This window comes from Gallus gallus, chromosome 11 (genome assembly GCF_016699485.2).
Source record: "Gallus gallus isolate bGalGal1 chromosome 11, bGalGal1.mat.broiler.GRCg7b, whole genome shotgun sequence".
NCBI classification, from domain to species: Eukaryota; Metazoa; Chordata; class Aves; order Galliformes; family Phasianidae; genus Gallus; species Gallus gallus.
In genome coordinates this window covers 8015954-8031948 of record NC_052542.1, presented here as the reverse complement: position 1 = coordinate 8031948, position 15995 = coordinate 8015954, and the positions used below count along the sequence as shown (strand labels likewise).

At 47.2% G+C, this 15995-nt stretch overlaps 1 protein-coding gene and 1 long non-coding RNA gene across 8 annotated transcripts; one reads left to right on the top strand and one right to left on the bottom strand.

Annotated features, from left to right (window-relative positions):
* The first annotated feature begins 888 nt into the window (after window positions 1-888).
* Window positions 889-10026, top strand: LOC121106564. The gene is made up of 4 exons (XR_005839098.2): window positions 889-1031; window positions 1285-1427; window positions 3952-4057; window positions 4484-10026. It is a non-coding gene; the product is annotated as an uncharacterized LOC121106564 (long non-coding RNA).
* On the bottom strand, window positions 9758-15984 carry PLEKHF1 (pleckstrin homology and FYVE domain containing 1). 7 transcript variants are annotated; one of them, XM_046899722.1, is made up of 3 exons: window positions 15909-15984; window positions 14894-15033; window positions 9758-12085 (listed from the first exon to the last, which is right to left on the bottom strand). In XM_046899722.1, the coding sequence occupies exon 3, from the start codon at window positions 12071-12073 to the stop codon at window positions 11252-11254; it is 822 nt and encodes a 273-aa protein (XP_046755678.1). In that variant the 5' UTR covers window positions 12074-12085; window positions 14894-15033; window positions 15909-15984; the 3' UTR covers window positions 9758-11251. The 7 variants fall into 7 exon arrangements, with proteins under 7 accessions (XP_046755678.1, XP_046755679.1, XP_015147912.1 ...); XM_046899723.1 differs by having other exon boundaries at window positions 14784-15033; window positions 15919-15984; XM_015292426.4 differs by having other exon boundaries at window positions 15919-15984.
* Between the last annotated feature and the right edge of the window lie 11 nt (window positions 15985-15995).

The window sequence follows — 15995 nt, the reverse complement described above, 5'->3', positions numbered from 1 at the left end:
TTGATGAAATGGGGTCCCTCATTATCAGTGTAGGCTTCTTTTTTGATTATTGTTTTGGTGCTTTCACATACCTATTTCCAGCCATATGTAATGTATACCAATTTTAATAATTTAGTAAAAAATTATGCCATTTTGTGTGGAAATTCAGTTTTTCTTTTTTTTTTTTCTTTCCATTTTTGGATTGCAGCAGCTTCAGTAGCAATAACTGGTGAAATATAGGCAGATCTGTGGGGTTTATGCTACAGTGGTAGGACTCACTAAACTCTGTCTATACTAGCAGGTTAGAAGCAACAGCACAGCCAGATGGTGGCTGCTGGTAATATAAAAGCAATGTGTTCTTTTCCCCAGAGTAAAAGAGAAAGCAATAGCTTCTTAGGCTGTCATTGCTTGGCCAGTTGATGTATTACTCAAGACTAATTGAATAGCAGACCTTCATCAGAGTTGGAAAGCTTTAAAAAAAAAAAAAAAGTCTTTATATTACAGTGAACTAAAGCTATTAGCCCCTAATTAACACATGGGGTTTCATCTTTACCTTTCTAGAGATCACAGAAATCTATGTATTTTTCAGGCTGCAAGCCAGAAATCAAACATTCATTACATAATTGCAGTAAGTCTGAGCTAATACTTCTCATTAAATGTGATTTATGAATTCCAAAAGAGCCTAAGAGGTAAATACATAAAAATTATTCTGAAGTCTGCAAAAATGAAAGCATTCATTTCTTTGGATGATTGTGCAGCAAGAATGATTTAGGCAAAGATGAACAGCATTCAGTAAGGACATGCTATTTCGACATCTGTACTTTTGTGATCCTCTCAAAGTGGTGTGATTTCATCTAATTTTGCTGCTGATCTTTCAGCAAAGATAATGTTCTAGCCAGAGAATCAACCACTGCAGGCAGAATCAGCCTCCCACAGATCAGCATTCCCTTGGAGCTGCAGGAGATGGGCATCTGCCATGATGCAGTATGTGAGCCTATGTTATGATAGGCTGTTATCCTAACCTAAAACCTGTTTTGGTTTTAGAATTACAGGTAAGCATATTCTTCTGATATTTGTGTGTATTTCCTGCTTAAATTGTTGTTCTCACTCAGCTAACTGTGCCAGTGTACAGTAATACTCTGAGGCAAATATTCCTGCCATCTCTGATACTGATGGAAGTTTTCTGCATGAAGACAGGCATCTTTGAGTCTAAACTTCTGTCTGCATCTACTCAAATCTTTCGAGCTCTAAGAATCTTTAGGCCAGAATTAGAGGGGATCTAATTTTTTTTCCTTGCCCTTCCAGGTTAATTTTAAGCCCAGCATTAACAGATTTTCCAAAGCTGTAAATTGAAGACTTGCTCCCTATAGAGTGGTGAAGAAAAGATGCAACAGCTGAATGTGGTAGTTGGACTTGGGACAGATGGCGTGCAAGAGCAAATGCTCCAGGTTAGTTCAGAAGGGAGGGGACTGGGCAAAACTGTTTAGCAAGTACTGTGTTAGAGCTAAAGAGTTGCTGAAGTATCCAAAGGAATGCCAAAGTAGAGCATACTTTTTACCAAACTGCAGTTTATTAATTGCTTGTGCAGGAGCAAAATCAGTAATAAAATACTAAAGAGGGTGATGGTAAAGCAGGGCCTTCAATCTGTTTTTGTTGGTTTCCATAAAAGGAACTTGCTTGCTTTTTTCCTGGCATTCTCTCCAGGAATTTATATAGAAAATACTTTTTCCATAACCGCAGTGAACAGCCTTCAATTGCCTGGCAGCCGTTTGCATACTTGAGGCTTCCTTCCGTCTCTAAAGCTTAACTCTGCAGGAGCTTGTGCTGCTGCCGAGTTGGATCTTTCTTTTGGTCTTTTGTGTCCCTGGCCCAGGTTCTGTGGGACTTGGACTGTTGACAGTGGCTGCAGCATGTCTTACTTGAGTAAAGGGCAAAGATTAGCCTCAGTATTGTAGTGCTAATGATAAGCAGCAATGAGGATAATATGGAGTACTCCTGTAGCTCTTTACATCTTCAAAGTATTCTACTGATACTAATTTATCTGCAAGAGTAGCCTTGTGACAAAGATATGTGGTTGTACTACACGTGATTTAACTCTTCTATATTGTTCTGCAATAAAACAAAACTGGATCCTGTCTTCAGATAAAAATTGGGAAATCAGTTAACCAACCTCAACAATTAAGGTGAACTTCAAAGCTGTCTCACTTCTTTTGGTTAGCTTTAGCACACCTTTGGGAACCTCAAGTATTCGTGCAAAGCAGCATCATGCCAAGCATTCAACAGAGTGGCCCCAGTGTTATGCAATAGTTTGTTTCCACTTATGTACACCAGTGTATGTGGCTTCCACCATTTCTTAACCCAACGCAGGGGATGTGGTCCCAGTGCCCCTGGAACCAAAGTTAAACCTGGGCACTGTGCTGGTCTTAATCAAACAGCCCTAGTTTGTGTGCTGCTGGTGCCCTGCTGTACTTTATATATTGTATGTGTACACTGTCACAGCAGAAAACAAAGTCATGCTGCGCATAGGTGCAATGCTGACATGTCAAGGAAGAACGCATAAGCTCTGTTATAACTGCAGGATTTCAGTGCCTTTCTGTGCAGTTAAGTCATCTGCTGTCAGTACTCCAGTGTCTGCCAGCTTCTGTCTGCATCTACTGCTAGCCTGAACTTGAGCGAGTCATCAGTAGAAGGGCAGGTTTTGCTTAGTATTGATAAACAACCATAGAAGAAAGGTCACCCTTACTATATAGTCCTAATGCTGAGCTCTGAAAGACCTATTTCCTCTCAGGAAAGGGTTTGAGGTTACTGTGGACAGATTTCTGAAAATACAAGCCCAGTGCTCAGCAACAATCAGAAGACCAGAAGCAGATCAGAAGAAAGGTTGGGATGGACGAGGAAGGAAAACGAGGACAAAGCAGTTAACGTGCTGTCACTGAGTGGATCCAGTTTACAACCACGTCTTGAGTCTGCTTGTCCCATTCTCATCAGTCCTTTTTGAGCCCAAAAGAGCAATTGTAGAGCTGGAAAAGATTCAGAGGATAACATGGTATGGAAGTGCATCAGTATAAAGAGAGATTGATTACTTGAAAATAATTCAACCTGGAAAAGATACTAATGGAGGGAACTTTAGTAAAGACTATGAATGGCACACAGAAGAACAAGAACAATAACAATGCATAAAAGTCAGGGTGTACTCATTGAAACAATTGAGGTAAAAGGAAGTGCTTTTTCACCCAGTGTTAAAAGTGAATTGTGGAGCAAATTGGCACAGGATGTTCTGGATGCCAAAACAGAAATGTGTTCAAAAAGTGATTGGGCAGATGAATGGTAGAGAGGGCCAGCAAGGACTATTAAACACACTACTCCAGAATCAGCCGCTGGTTTGCGAGGGACTAAAAGAGAGAAATATCAGTCTATGGGTGCTTGTTACACTTTCCCCAGCAGTTTTCAGGTAGGTGAACTGTGGCTCTGGTTTATTAAGGCTACTTATGTATGTTATGCCAAACACAGTCAAACGTACAATTTCCGTAGTGTTGTGCCAACGTATGTGCTACTGCAAGTCAAGTATGACATATGTGCTGCCAAAGCAATCACATGCTGAAAACAGTGCAGCACACTTCACACTGTATGAAGTCTTTTTCCTGTAAGAGAGGAAGACCTGCCCACGTGCCTTTGTGTGTGTTGTCCCTTCTCAGGAGTGGAGCCTTCCTCCCTGAAAATTTCCAGTGTGTAAATAAGCACTTAAGCAAAGCAGAGGAAAACCAAACCTCTCTCTGTTGGTTGCAACCAGGTACTTCATTTTCTCAAGGTTACAATATCGACTCAAGAATTAATCTAAATGTTTTTATTGTTTGCACCAGTAAGAAAACGCATCCGTGGCATTAGCATCTAAAAACAGACAAAAGCTCATTCATACTCAGATTCAGTGGAAGTTGCATTAAAATACTGTCCTGCCATTGTTTTGTTCTGCAGAAGGGAAAGTGGTTTTACAGAGAGGGATTACATGGGCTCTACGCTGACTGAACAGTCCTGCACTGCTCTTCGAATGTTTAACTGTTGTCACAGAACTAAAGTTGATGTAAGTGCTGTCTTGTTGTTCTTCCTGAAACTGCAGCAAACTCTCAGCTCGCAGATAGCTGAGAAGATAGTTGAGTGAGGTGTGTTCAGTTACAGGACTGTGCCAGATGCTAACCTCCTAGAGCACAGTGTATTCTCCACATTCCAGCACACATTCCAGGGGCCGTAGTTGTGCAGAGTTTGGCTCCAGGAAAGTTCAGTCTCCGTAACACAAGAGAGAAATTCTGTTGGGGGAGTGGGAGGGAGAAAGTTCAAGTGCTGCTGGGCGGGAGGCAGAGCTTTACTGGAGGTGGATCAGTCTGGTCTGGTCAAAACAGCTGCTATGACCACATCTGGCTCTTGAACTGCCTGTGGAAGTGTGTCTCGTGGGAGCTCCATGGCTCACGCTCACTTTAATGACTGGATTCTCTGCTTGTTTCCAAGACAGGCCTCCTCCCCATCTCACATGTGGAAGAGGAGCTGCAGTCCCCATGGGCTCCCTGCATGGCTCATGAATTTCCCAGATGATTCTCCAGAGCGGTGAGGATGCTGAAACTGGGGAAGTTGTGTGGAGGATTAACACTGTTTTACTGGGATCTGTCTCTAAATTGTTATGTGTAAAATAACAAGCATGGATTTCAGGATTGCTACTGTGATACAGTCATGTGCTAGATTTTGGTTATTGAGTGTCCCTGAGGAGAGAAAGAGAACGTCAGCTAAAATGTTGAATGCTTTGTTAGTGATTGCCAGCATGCTTGAAAAGCTGAAGCTCATGGAAAGAGTAGGTTTTGAGCAACAGGGACACACTATGCAAGACTGCCCTTGCTCTGGTGGTTACGCTAGCTGCGTTACAGACCCCGCTCTTATGAGGGTAACATGCCTAGGGAATATAAATAGAACAAACCTGCTGTGGTCGCATATAAGAAGACTGTAACTCAGTGGCTCTGCCATATACGTGAGTTACGTAAGTGCCATTTTGGAAATCTTGGCCTCACTTTTGGCTGCTCCATGACAGGAAACAAACTCCATGGGTGTGTTGGAGTCCTGCAGGCCTCCTGCTCCTGTCTGGCTTCACGGACTGGGCTCTTGCTGTAAGATTTTGCATCTCTCGTTGTACCTCCTGCTTTGTCTTTATTGCAAAGGAGCATGGCAGAAAAGAGCCTGTGCAGCTCTACAAATGAGGGCAAATAATAAACAGATATAGAAGCTCTGTGATTTGGTGGGAATATCTGTAACAAAGCTAGGGCTATGAAACTGGCATTTCTACTGGCTGCTTTGAACCAATTTTATTCCACTGTGGTGCAAAGAATTCATTTTTTCTGTGTAAAAGATGGTGATGTTAGGAAAATCCATGCTGTACATTTACTGATAGTGTTATTCTGCCATAGCTCTAACTGCTGTACTACAGGAACAGCAGTGGTACTTCTGAAGCTTTGAAACAGCAAAGTGTGACAGCCTCTATGTGTCACCCTCCACTGATCAACACTGTAGCTCTTTACCATCTGGGTTTTGGGGAACCTCTCATCATTAAGGCTGTTCTGGTGTGTGTTCCTGTGTTGCCAGCTTGCAGTGCAGTATCCAAGCCATTCAGATGGTCTGGACAGTCGCTGGGCACTGCTGGCAGTGGTGCTCAGGCATCGGGCTGCTCGGCACCTGGGGCAGCGCTGGAGGCAGTGTGTCACACGTGGCCTGTTGCTGCTGGGGCTGGCAGGCTCTGGCAGCTCACACTCACCCCAGCTGATTCAGGCAGGCTGCAGCTCAGCCGTGTGCTTGAATGCGGGCCGTGGGGATGTGCTACGGGGATGGTCCCTCTTTGGGCTTTCATGGGAGAAGGAATAGATCTGCTGAGAGGCCGTGGTGCCACCCTTACTTCCCTTCAGGTACCTCTGGAGGAGCCTTCATGTATGAAACCACGAAGGCATCTGCTTTTACCTTACATGTTGCGTCTATGATAAAAGCCATGTGTGACCTTTTCTTCTTCTGTTAGAGGAAGAGGCCCATCTGGCCTTAAGTTAATGCTTTTCCTTTCTCAAATCCTGTTTTTCTAAGCGTCTCACCAAAACACTCACGTTGTTTTTCGGACAAATATCTAGAGACCAACTCTGCTCTGATGAAATAGGAACCAAAGCTCCCCTCCGTGCCCAGCGGCCACACACGGCTGGCACCAGCAGCAATGTGCCCACTGCCCAGCCCAGCCCTGGGCTGCACAGAAGTGCTGTGAGAGCTCTGGCTGATGGAACAGCGACAGGGAGATTGTGTAACGTGCTGTGGGCTGTGAGAGTCTGAGAGGTTAGCAGAAAACCTGCTTATGGTTTATTGTCACGGCCAGGCCTTACTGGAAAGGAAGCCCAGCGCCGCCTTCAAAGGGAGCTGCTCAGTGCTACTGAGTGTTTGATACTGTTTCCCTGCATGACTCTCCTTCAGCTGCTGTCTCAAGAAGGCAGCACTGAGCGCTGTTCTGAGATTTTATGAGCAAGTGCAGAGGCAGGAAAGGCTCTTTCTCATACAGTGTGCTGCACCGTGATTTCTGTGTGTGATGTATGGTGTAAAGCAGCCCTGGCTGTTTGCTGCACCCCCGGTGCACAGCGTCACTGGGAGAGCCCCTCCAGCACTCCCATCTGGGGTGGCTGGGCAAGAGTTTCTTGGAGTTACGTTGTGACACTGTGTCTGCTGTGGAAATAGCAGTAAGCACAGAGTGACCTCCTCTCTGCTAACGCCCTTCTTAAAAATCCAAGGCTTGGAGCAGAAAGAGCCAGATGTAGAAGCCTCTGTTTTTAGTTTGAGACGTGTCCCTTTAAAGCTCTGCTGTGGTTGGGTCCGTCTGTGCTTGTCATTCCTTTGTTAACCAAAAATCCCAAGCTGAGGAAAATGAAGAACCGCTTCGCAGTTGTAGTGAGATGCAAGAGGCCGTGGGCTGTGGCAGAGCCAGAACTTCTGCTTGGGATAAAAACTATTTGAGTGACTTGGAACTGCGGAGCTGGCTCACTTCGTTGTGCTGCCTTCAGATGGCCGGACGTTGTGCTGAGTCAGCAGTGTGCTCCACAGCCTGTGCTGTTCCTTGGCCGTGCCTCGGGCCGGAGCACGCCTTTGCACTGAAGCCCTTCCATCCTTTCTTTTCAGCTTACTCACAGATGCACTTACATTTCCCTGCTAACTTTCATTCTGCTCTTGTGACTAGCTGCTGTGGCAGTGTCTCTTCTTCCTTCCCACGGATTGTGGAGCGCTGATGTGGATGTCTGATTTCAGGAGGTCTGCTACCATTCCAATTTTGTTTCCCTTGTTCCATGCATGCACATTCTTCTCGCTCCTGACAGCTATGGGGACTATCCTCTGACTTGTGTGCCCAGCTGCAAAGCAGAGATTTTGCTGAGTGCCAAAAAGCTCTTGTGTTTCTCTTGCAGTGACTGGGTTCCAGGTTCTGCTCGAAGGAGCAGAAAGATCCAATTTCAGCCAGTTGGATTTTCCCAAACCAGCCCTCCCCCTCCCCCCCCCACTGGGATGGCCACACAGTGCTGCTGTGTTTGGGTGTCAACACCTTCACACAGGAATCTGTGCAAGGAAACCTTCTGGCAACTAATCCCCATGCATCGTGTTTGGGAGTCCTTTAGGGAGAGGCTGTGACCCCACAGAGTCCCCTGCCTGCATGTGTTTTTTCCAAGTGAGCATTCAGACTGCTGCTCTTTCTGCTGGTTTTTCACATTTTAACGAGTCCCGGGCCACAGACGTACTTAGCTCAAAAATAAATAAATAAATAAAATCAGGAAATGCCCCATTAATGCACTGGAGATAGAATCAGGCTGGAAAACTCCAAGATGGACTGTAATAGCACTGACCATGATGTAAAACCTGTGTGTTGAGCCGGCCAGATGCCAGGAGCCTCAGGCTCTAATCACAGCGCTGAGCTTGGCTAATAAAACTAAAGAAGAGTGGAAAGAAAAAGGAAAAAAAGAGGCCTTGTTTAAATTTCCTGATGTTTCTCTAGGCACGCTCCTCTTGTCACATGCTTTAACAATGTAAGAATTGCTCTGTTTCTAAGGTCTTTCAGGTGAAAGGTGTTCTCCAACCTCTGGCAGCCCCAGCCTTTCCAGGTCTCCTTGCCCATCAGCACCAGCACAGCCAGCGTTTCAGGAGCAGCTGCTGAGCGATGCCCTGAAGCTCTGTCTGCATGGCTGCATCACAGAGAGTAGCACGGACTGTCTTGCAAGAATGGAAAACTGTGAGAAAGAATGTGAAGGTACAGGAAGGCAATGTGTCCATCTGAAGTTTATGGAAGTGCAATTGCCAGTATGCACCTCGGGTCTAAAGCAACATTCAGACTGATACTTAAAGTAGCAGTGCGTGTCTTGCTAGTTGCCCTTCCTCTCATGGGTATCACAGCTTTTCTGTGCTTGACTCTTTTTCATACCCTTTTTCTGTATGGAATGGGAAAGTAAGAATAGCTGGAATGTTTGTGCATTTCACAAAATGGCATGAATTATAGCACGCACATAAAAAAGGGGCTGGGTTCCTTTTCTTTCTTGCTGCTGTGATTGCAAAAAAGATCTCGCTCTACAAAGAGGCACTTATTGCAAATCTTATGCGAAGCAGCTGAGGGAACTGGGTTTGTTTAGTCTGTAGAAGAGGAGGCTCTGAGGAGACCTTATCACTCCCAGCTGCCTCAGAGGAGGTTGTGGTGAGGTGGGGGTCGGCCTCTCCTCCCAGGTAACTGCAACAGGACGAGAGGGAATGGCCTCAAGTTGTTCCAGGAGAGATTCAGGTTGGATATTAGGAAAAACTTAGAAGAAGTGGTGAGGCATTGGAGCAGGCTGCCTGCCTGGGGAGGTGGTGGAGTCACTGTTCCCACAGGTGTTTAAGGAAAGAGTAAGGGTGGTACTCAGGGACACAGAGAGTGGGCAATGCTGGTGGCAGCTGGACTGCTGAACTAGATCATCTTAGAGGTCTTTTCCCACCTTAATGATTCTGTGATTATTAGAGGTGTGACTATTCTCTATTAGTGGATAAAAACAATTCATAGATCTCTTGGGAACTGATAATAGTAAGACCTTTGGATACAGAAGAAAAGCTGATCTCTAAGAGGACTGAGGAGTAGGTTCAAAACTGGAATATATTCCTGAAGCCAATTACTGGGAAGAAACTGAGAGTTTTGCCTATGGAGTACAGAATTGGAACTCAAGTTATGCACGCTGATTCAACAACTGTGCTATTTTTGGCTTGTGAACTGTTCAAATGGCTGTTTATTTTTAAGGTCATTTTCTGTTTGCATAGCATATACACCCTTCTGGTGGGTGGGAGGCATTATAAAAACAATCGCTGCTGCTGAGAATTATGAACTAAACTCGAAGAGGGATGGCAGAAAACAGAACTTGGTGTACTTACTACTTTAAAAAACATCTGTTTAGGTCAGAAGGTTTGTTGACCTACCCCAAGCTGTGGCCCCACCGGAAAAATCCCATTCCAATTAATATAGACTACCACAGGGGATTGCAAAAGACTTGGGAAAACTCAGACAGATGATAAAATGGTATAAACAGAAAGGAAGCGTCAGGTTTGGCAATTTCTTCAAAAATATTCACCTTCTGGTAGTAAATGCAAGACTAAAATGTCCATCCCGTGGCTGAAGAGTTGCTAAGAGCTGGATTTCGTGCTGGCTGGCTGTGCCTCAATCACAGCATCTGTGCCATTTCTTTTTCAGGCTCATGTAAAATAACACACTTCACTGACATATTTTTCTGGCTTCTTCCTGGTAGCCATATCTTTATTCTCACACAGTCAAGTAATACAAATTGATTGGACAGTGGCAGTTTACAAAAGAAAGTAAGAATGATTATTTTGAGCTTAAATTTAAAAAATCTCAACCTGGCCACGTGGCATTCAATGCCATTTTTAGACCAGAAACTGGTAAGGAAATGGTTTATAACGTTGGCAGTGGATTCTCAGCCATGTTCCTTTCCCAGAAAATAAAATACACCATATAAAAATATACTAGAATTATTAACTGAGTTTGTGGCAATGTCTGCTGCAATATAATTGCTGTTGTCTAATTTTCAGCATATTTACTCCAGCGCTACATTATGACAGAAACAAACTGTGTTTACTCAAATATTTGAACTTATTTTGAACTTTTAAGTTCATCTCAGATTAATTTTCTTGGGCTCCAATCCTGAAGATGCATTAAGGACCTTAACTTTGAACTTGTGCAACTGATACAAGTGAGCGAGCACAGGAGTGTTCAATTCCTTGAGGACTTTTTTAGGAAGGGAGTGGGAATCAAAATGCTGAAGCTCTTTGATTTTAAAAATTCTAGAAAAATGCCCCAAATTGAGACTTGCTAAAAGTCTTCCCTGGGCAACTCTTTTACCTGATAGGCTTGAGGTCATCAGCTCTCTGGCAATCTGGTGAAACTGCCTGGTTTTGAGATCTGTAGCTCTGCGCTTAAGTTGAGTCAACCGCAGTAAACCTTTTCCTTCTCTCCTTTGTATAAACGTACCTGTCCCTCTTCCCATCCCTCCCTTCCTTGTTGATATCACAGACATCTAATATCACGATTTCTTTCCATATGAGAGCCCCGGCCCTTTGATAAGCCTCATATGCATTCACTGTGCCAATTCCTTAGTGTTTCCAAAGTTCAGAATTCCTGGTGTAGAAGTCAAAGTCCACGCCTATCTCACCACCCACTGAGGAGAGGCAGCTTTGCACAGCTGCAACGACAATCTCTGAAGTAGATGTAATACTTGTGAAAAGAGCCAGCCCTACAAGTTCTCTGTTCTCTGCGGACAGAATGCTTCGTGGGAAGCAAAAGCACCAGTTTTCTGCAGTGCACCCATCTGGAGGTCCCATCACCTCTGAAGGAGGAATTCAACATGAGCAGGCAAGCATATTTCAGCCAAGGATTGCTAGCTCTTTTTTCTCCCAAGAGTATTATTGCTCCATTTTTGCAGGCAGGAAGACTAAGGCACAGAAGGGTGAACTCACTTGGATCAAGACTGATCTCTAGTCCGTGCTCTTCTCTAACCTGTCACTCTCTGCTTGCGTATATGAGACGTTCTCAGAATGACTTGGGGTAGTCCCTGACCTTTGTTCCCCTTGCAGACAGCACAAACAGGGGCCAATATCCACCTTCCCAGGCATGGCCTCCGCAGAACACACCGAGAAGGACATGCATTGGAGGCCAGAAGTTGGCTTCCCATTATTTAAACACCATTGGTTCTCAAGGAGGTCAGCTATGGAAAGATGACCAAGATACTTCTGAGGTATAAAACTCCGTGTCTGCAGGCCACTGATCAACTTTGTAATCATCAGACTTGTCACTGTCATCACCACTGGAGGGCTCATAGCCCGGAATGGCGGAACGGTACTGCTCTGGCTGCTGACAGTCAGCCTCCTCTTCCTTCTTCTGTTCTGCCAGCAGCTGCCTGTAGCACAGGTTGCAGACCCTCAAGGGCTTGGGGGACAGCCGAGGCATCAAAAACCTCTGCCTGGAGCAGTCTCCACACACCACAAAGCCACACTTGCGGCAGTGGTGCCTTCGAGTGAGCGTGGAGAACTTGGTCTGTGTGCAGCGCATGCAGATGTCTGTCGCCTTGTCGGGGATCCAGGGGGCCGCGTGCTCTGTGGAGGGCTGCCTGCCCGTTTTTGTCAGCAGGTGCCTGATGCACTCCTCCAGATGGCTGATCCACTCCTTCCTCTCCGTCAGGGAGGCTGCAGAAACCACAAAGGACTTCTTTGAGGTTTTGATCATCCAGCGGTTCTTCATCTGCAAAGTGTCTGGCAGCGTCTCCAAAGTGACATCTTCAAGGGGAATGATGTGCTGGGAATTGTACTTCCTTTTGTTAATCACTATGCTCCCGTACACGAGGATGTCATTGAACAGGAAGAATATGCGAGGCTTTGGTTTCTTGCGGCATTCTTTGGTTAAAATCCCTTCTCCCAAAAGGACTCTTCCTGGCACGGCTAGGGGTTGTCCAGAAGCCCCGAAGCAGTTTTCCACAGCAGCAATGCGCTGGCTGTTGATCTCAGTGTTTGCGAGGTGGTCCACCATCTCCAGCTCACCCTGAAGAGAGGAAAACAAAGAAGTGATGAAGCTGCACTTAACAGACCACCAGGACGAGGCCGAGCAGCGAGCCTGCGTGCAAGTGAGAAGCTTCCCGTGTCGGTGGAGGTTAAAAATAATCTCTTTTCCACTCTCCACATTAGTTTATGACCTTTTAGAATTAATTTTTCAAAGTTTCTGACCCCACTTTGCAACAACCCGGTCTGTATTGGGGTGGTTCCATTCACAGCACTGGAAGCTCTCTAATACAGAGCGTTTGTTTTTTTTTTTTCCATTACAACCATGCTTTTTACCAGTATAACTTCATTCCCATGCTAAAGAAATCAGACTGGCCTGAAATACTTCACACACGGGGAGTTTCTGCACTGTGACAGCTGGAGGGGACCGGAGCCAGGCCCTTCTGTCCCTGCCAGCACAGCTGCACAGGCGCCGTGCTAGCGCTGTGAGCTGGCTGACGATGGGCTGGATGCAGCACAGGGAGGACATCCGTGGTCTCTGGAGCCAGTCTCCCATTTCTGACTGCACGCTCATTTTCTTGAGGATTAGCTGCAGATACACACCGCCCAGAGTGCTGTTTTGGGTCAGAGCTGAGGCAGACTTTTGGAACCAAACAGAGTGCTCTACTGTTTGTTCCCACTGATCCTCCCTGCATGACAAAATGAAGAAAAAAGGAAGGGAAAAAAAAAAAAAAAAGGCAAAAAGGCAGCAGCTACATGAATAAAAAACCCACACAGCCAGCTCCTTCCTCCATTGCCCCAGCCGTGCTTCGCCTGCCTGTGCTTCCAGTTATAAGACACATCACTGAAAATAGCCTGATGTCTGCTGAAAGGGAAGTAGAGCGCAGCACGCTCATCTTTCCCTACACCTCTGCACCCTTGTTCTCACACAGCCCAGGTGCTTGTGGTTCTTTAAAACATACATAAAGGTAGCTCTGAAGCAAAAGCTGACGTTGTGCTATTCACAGTTTGCAGTAAGGGAAGTGCTTTACGTTGTACGTTCAATTTTTCAGTGCGCCTAATTCCTTCTGTGCTTAATGGTACACCAAGACTATTCAGGCCTAACAATCCACGAGAAAGTGAGTCATTTCCTCTTACAGCGAGGTAGTTCAGCAATCACGAGGTAGCCCACAGATCACAGGGATCTGTGCAGCCCTAGTTTCTGTGAGCATTTCAGAGCATAACCCATATAGAACCTCTCTCCACGTTTTTCTCATCTTTGATACAGAGTCCCTATAGCCAGAGTGTTGGAATGTGGGGGAAAGGGAAGGCAAAGAGAACAACATGCTGAGCTCTGAGTGTTTGAGATGACGGTTTACATTCTTGCCTTGCCCTTCACTCCAAGTACCCTTCAGAATGCTAGAAGGGAAACCACAGAATAGCTGTTCGAGGTCGCCATGCACTGTTTTTGTCTTGCCTAAGCTATTTAACAGACTGCTCAGTTCTCCCTAGTCCCCAGATTCTTTTCTTTCGAGCAGGCCAGCAGTCCCTGTACAAAGCAATGGCGCTGGTTCAGCCCCGCGAGGGAACCTGAAGGAAATGACTCTGCATTAATAGCTTTTTGTGAGCAGTGCTGCGTGGCCGGCGCTTCTGAAAAGCTGCAGGTATTGGGATTTGTTGTTGATGCACATGGGCTGCACCTTCTGCAGCACGGGGCTTGTCTGCAGGACACCCGCATGGCTTCTGCCAGCCCTGCCTGGCACCTGACAACCTTCCCAAGATTCGCCCTGTAGGAGCTGCTGGGATCCTGGATGTGCACACAGCCAGGCGAACCCAAGCTGACGTGTCACTAAAAGAGGACGACCCTGGGTGAATCTTCTCCCTGGATGAAAGGCAGGATGCCAAGGCCTCCCAGTTCCTCCTGTAAGGATGTGAATCTTCAGGCCCCGAAGTCCAGATGTGATGGAGTTGGACAGTGTGAAACATACCCACTCATGTGTGTCCTCCAGCGTGATGTGCAATTTAAAGCTAACTGTAAGGTAAATAGTTACAACAGAAAGCATCAGAGATGGAAGCAGGATAAGAAAATACCTTCAGAGGAAGCCAAAGAAGCGAGCAGCCACGTAGTAGGAAAATGTGAAGGAAGCAAATAGGGGGTTCCCATTAAATGTCACGCTTCCACCCAGAGGGTATCTTCTTCCCTCTGAGTTGTTATTTAAAAAGCCATGAGTTAACTGCAGAAAAGCTAACTCCTTCCTGGGAAAATCTCCCTGCCACAACCAGAAGCTGCCTGTTGCTCTAGGCCTGGGTGTTTCCCTAAGGAGTTCTCACGGGGAAGCAAAATAAAAGCTTTTTTCTTCCATTTCTATCCCCTCAGGCGTAATAATGTTCCAGTAAATAACTGGAGCAGAGCAGTAAAAAACAAACAGGAGTGGGACTCACATTGCTTAACTTCAGGCTTGGACAAAGGTTTGGTACCACGCTCTGCACTCCCTGTCCAGCTGTGGGGAGGCAGCCAGCTGTGAGGGCGGCTCACCCCGTCCCACTGCGAGGGAGAGCAGCCCTGCCCCGAATTTCTACACAGTCCATGGCTTGACTAAATCACACAGACAGCTTCCATGTTAACAGCATGACTCACTGCAGATAGCGCTCAGCTCTGCCTTGGAATGGAACTACTATGTATGGTAGTTTCTGAATAATATGCTTTCCCTTACGACGAAGCGTCCCTGCCTTTAGGATGTAGCATAAAAAGCAGGGCATACATTGTAGTCCAGTCATTCTGGTAAATATTGCTTTTCCTTTTTCACCAGGTTTGCTCCGTGCCTTCACCAGGCTGTGCTGCTCATATAGAGCGATGCCAATGCACACACACCTGCCATGGTACAGGAGTGGGAAGATGCACTTCACCGCCGTCCTACTTTACATGGGAGCTCTCAGCACGGCAAAGTTTTCTTTCGTTTTTTGGTCACGATCTGTTGACTTGGCGTGCGATCAAACGTTATCCGGTTTATACTGTTGGGATTCAAAGGAAAAATACTATTTTGTCTGCACCCACCTCCACATCCCTTAACAACGGGTGCTTGTTAACTCGTGACTACACACAGCCATAGCCAGGCAGAGCGCTTCCACTTCAGCTCCCAGGTCACTGAGTCTGGGCTACGTTCTGAGGCCGTATGTGGCCAAGGTGTAGGCACAGCAATGCTGTGAGCAGTTCCACCCGATTCTTCAGCCCCTGCAGCCCGACTGATCCGACAGGTCTCGGTATCCGCAACGCACACCAAACGCTGGGCCGGCCCAGCTCTGCCGGCACCCGCAGCAGCCCAACGCTCTGCGCCTCGTCTCCGTCCGGACCTCTCCCTCCTCCTGGTGCTGGCAGCTGGAAGGCCCCGGGCCACAGAGCTGACACAGGGCTGACAAAGGCTCCTCCTCGCCCAGCGCTGGGCGCCCGGGGCGGCCACTCAGAACAACGAACACCGCTCCGCTCCTCTTTCTGCGCTCGCCTCCGCCCCGCTGCCGGGCCGGCTCTGCCCCGCGGCCGCTTACCAGAGAGCCCCGGGCACCCGAGCGCGGCGCAGAGCCAGCTGGCAGCGGGCCGGGCTGCACAAGCACCAAAGGAGCAGCGGCACACGGGGGCACACAGCAGTCACCGGAGGACCGAAGGCCTCCAACCCCCACCAGCCCCGTGCGTGGCTGCGCACAGCGGGAGCTGAGCACGCCTGTGTCCCGAGCAGAGTTCACGTAACGCTCAGCACGGGCAGTCCGGCTGCTCGGGGCGTTCTTTCCCTCTTTCTTTCTTTCTCTCTTTCTTCCCCCCACCCCCGTCTCCCTCGGAACGGAACCCCACGCCCCCCGCACGACCTCGCCCCCCCCCCCCCTCACGCCGGTACCTCCACGCACACTTGCCTCCCGTCCCTCCGACCGCTGCACCGCTGCTCCCCGGCCGCCCTCCCGCCAGGCGGCTCCGCTCAGCGGCC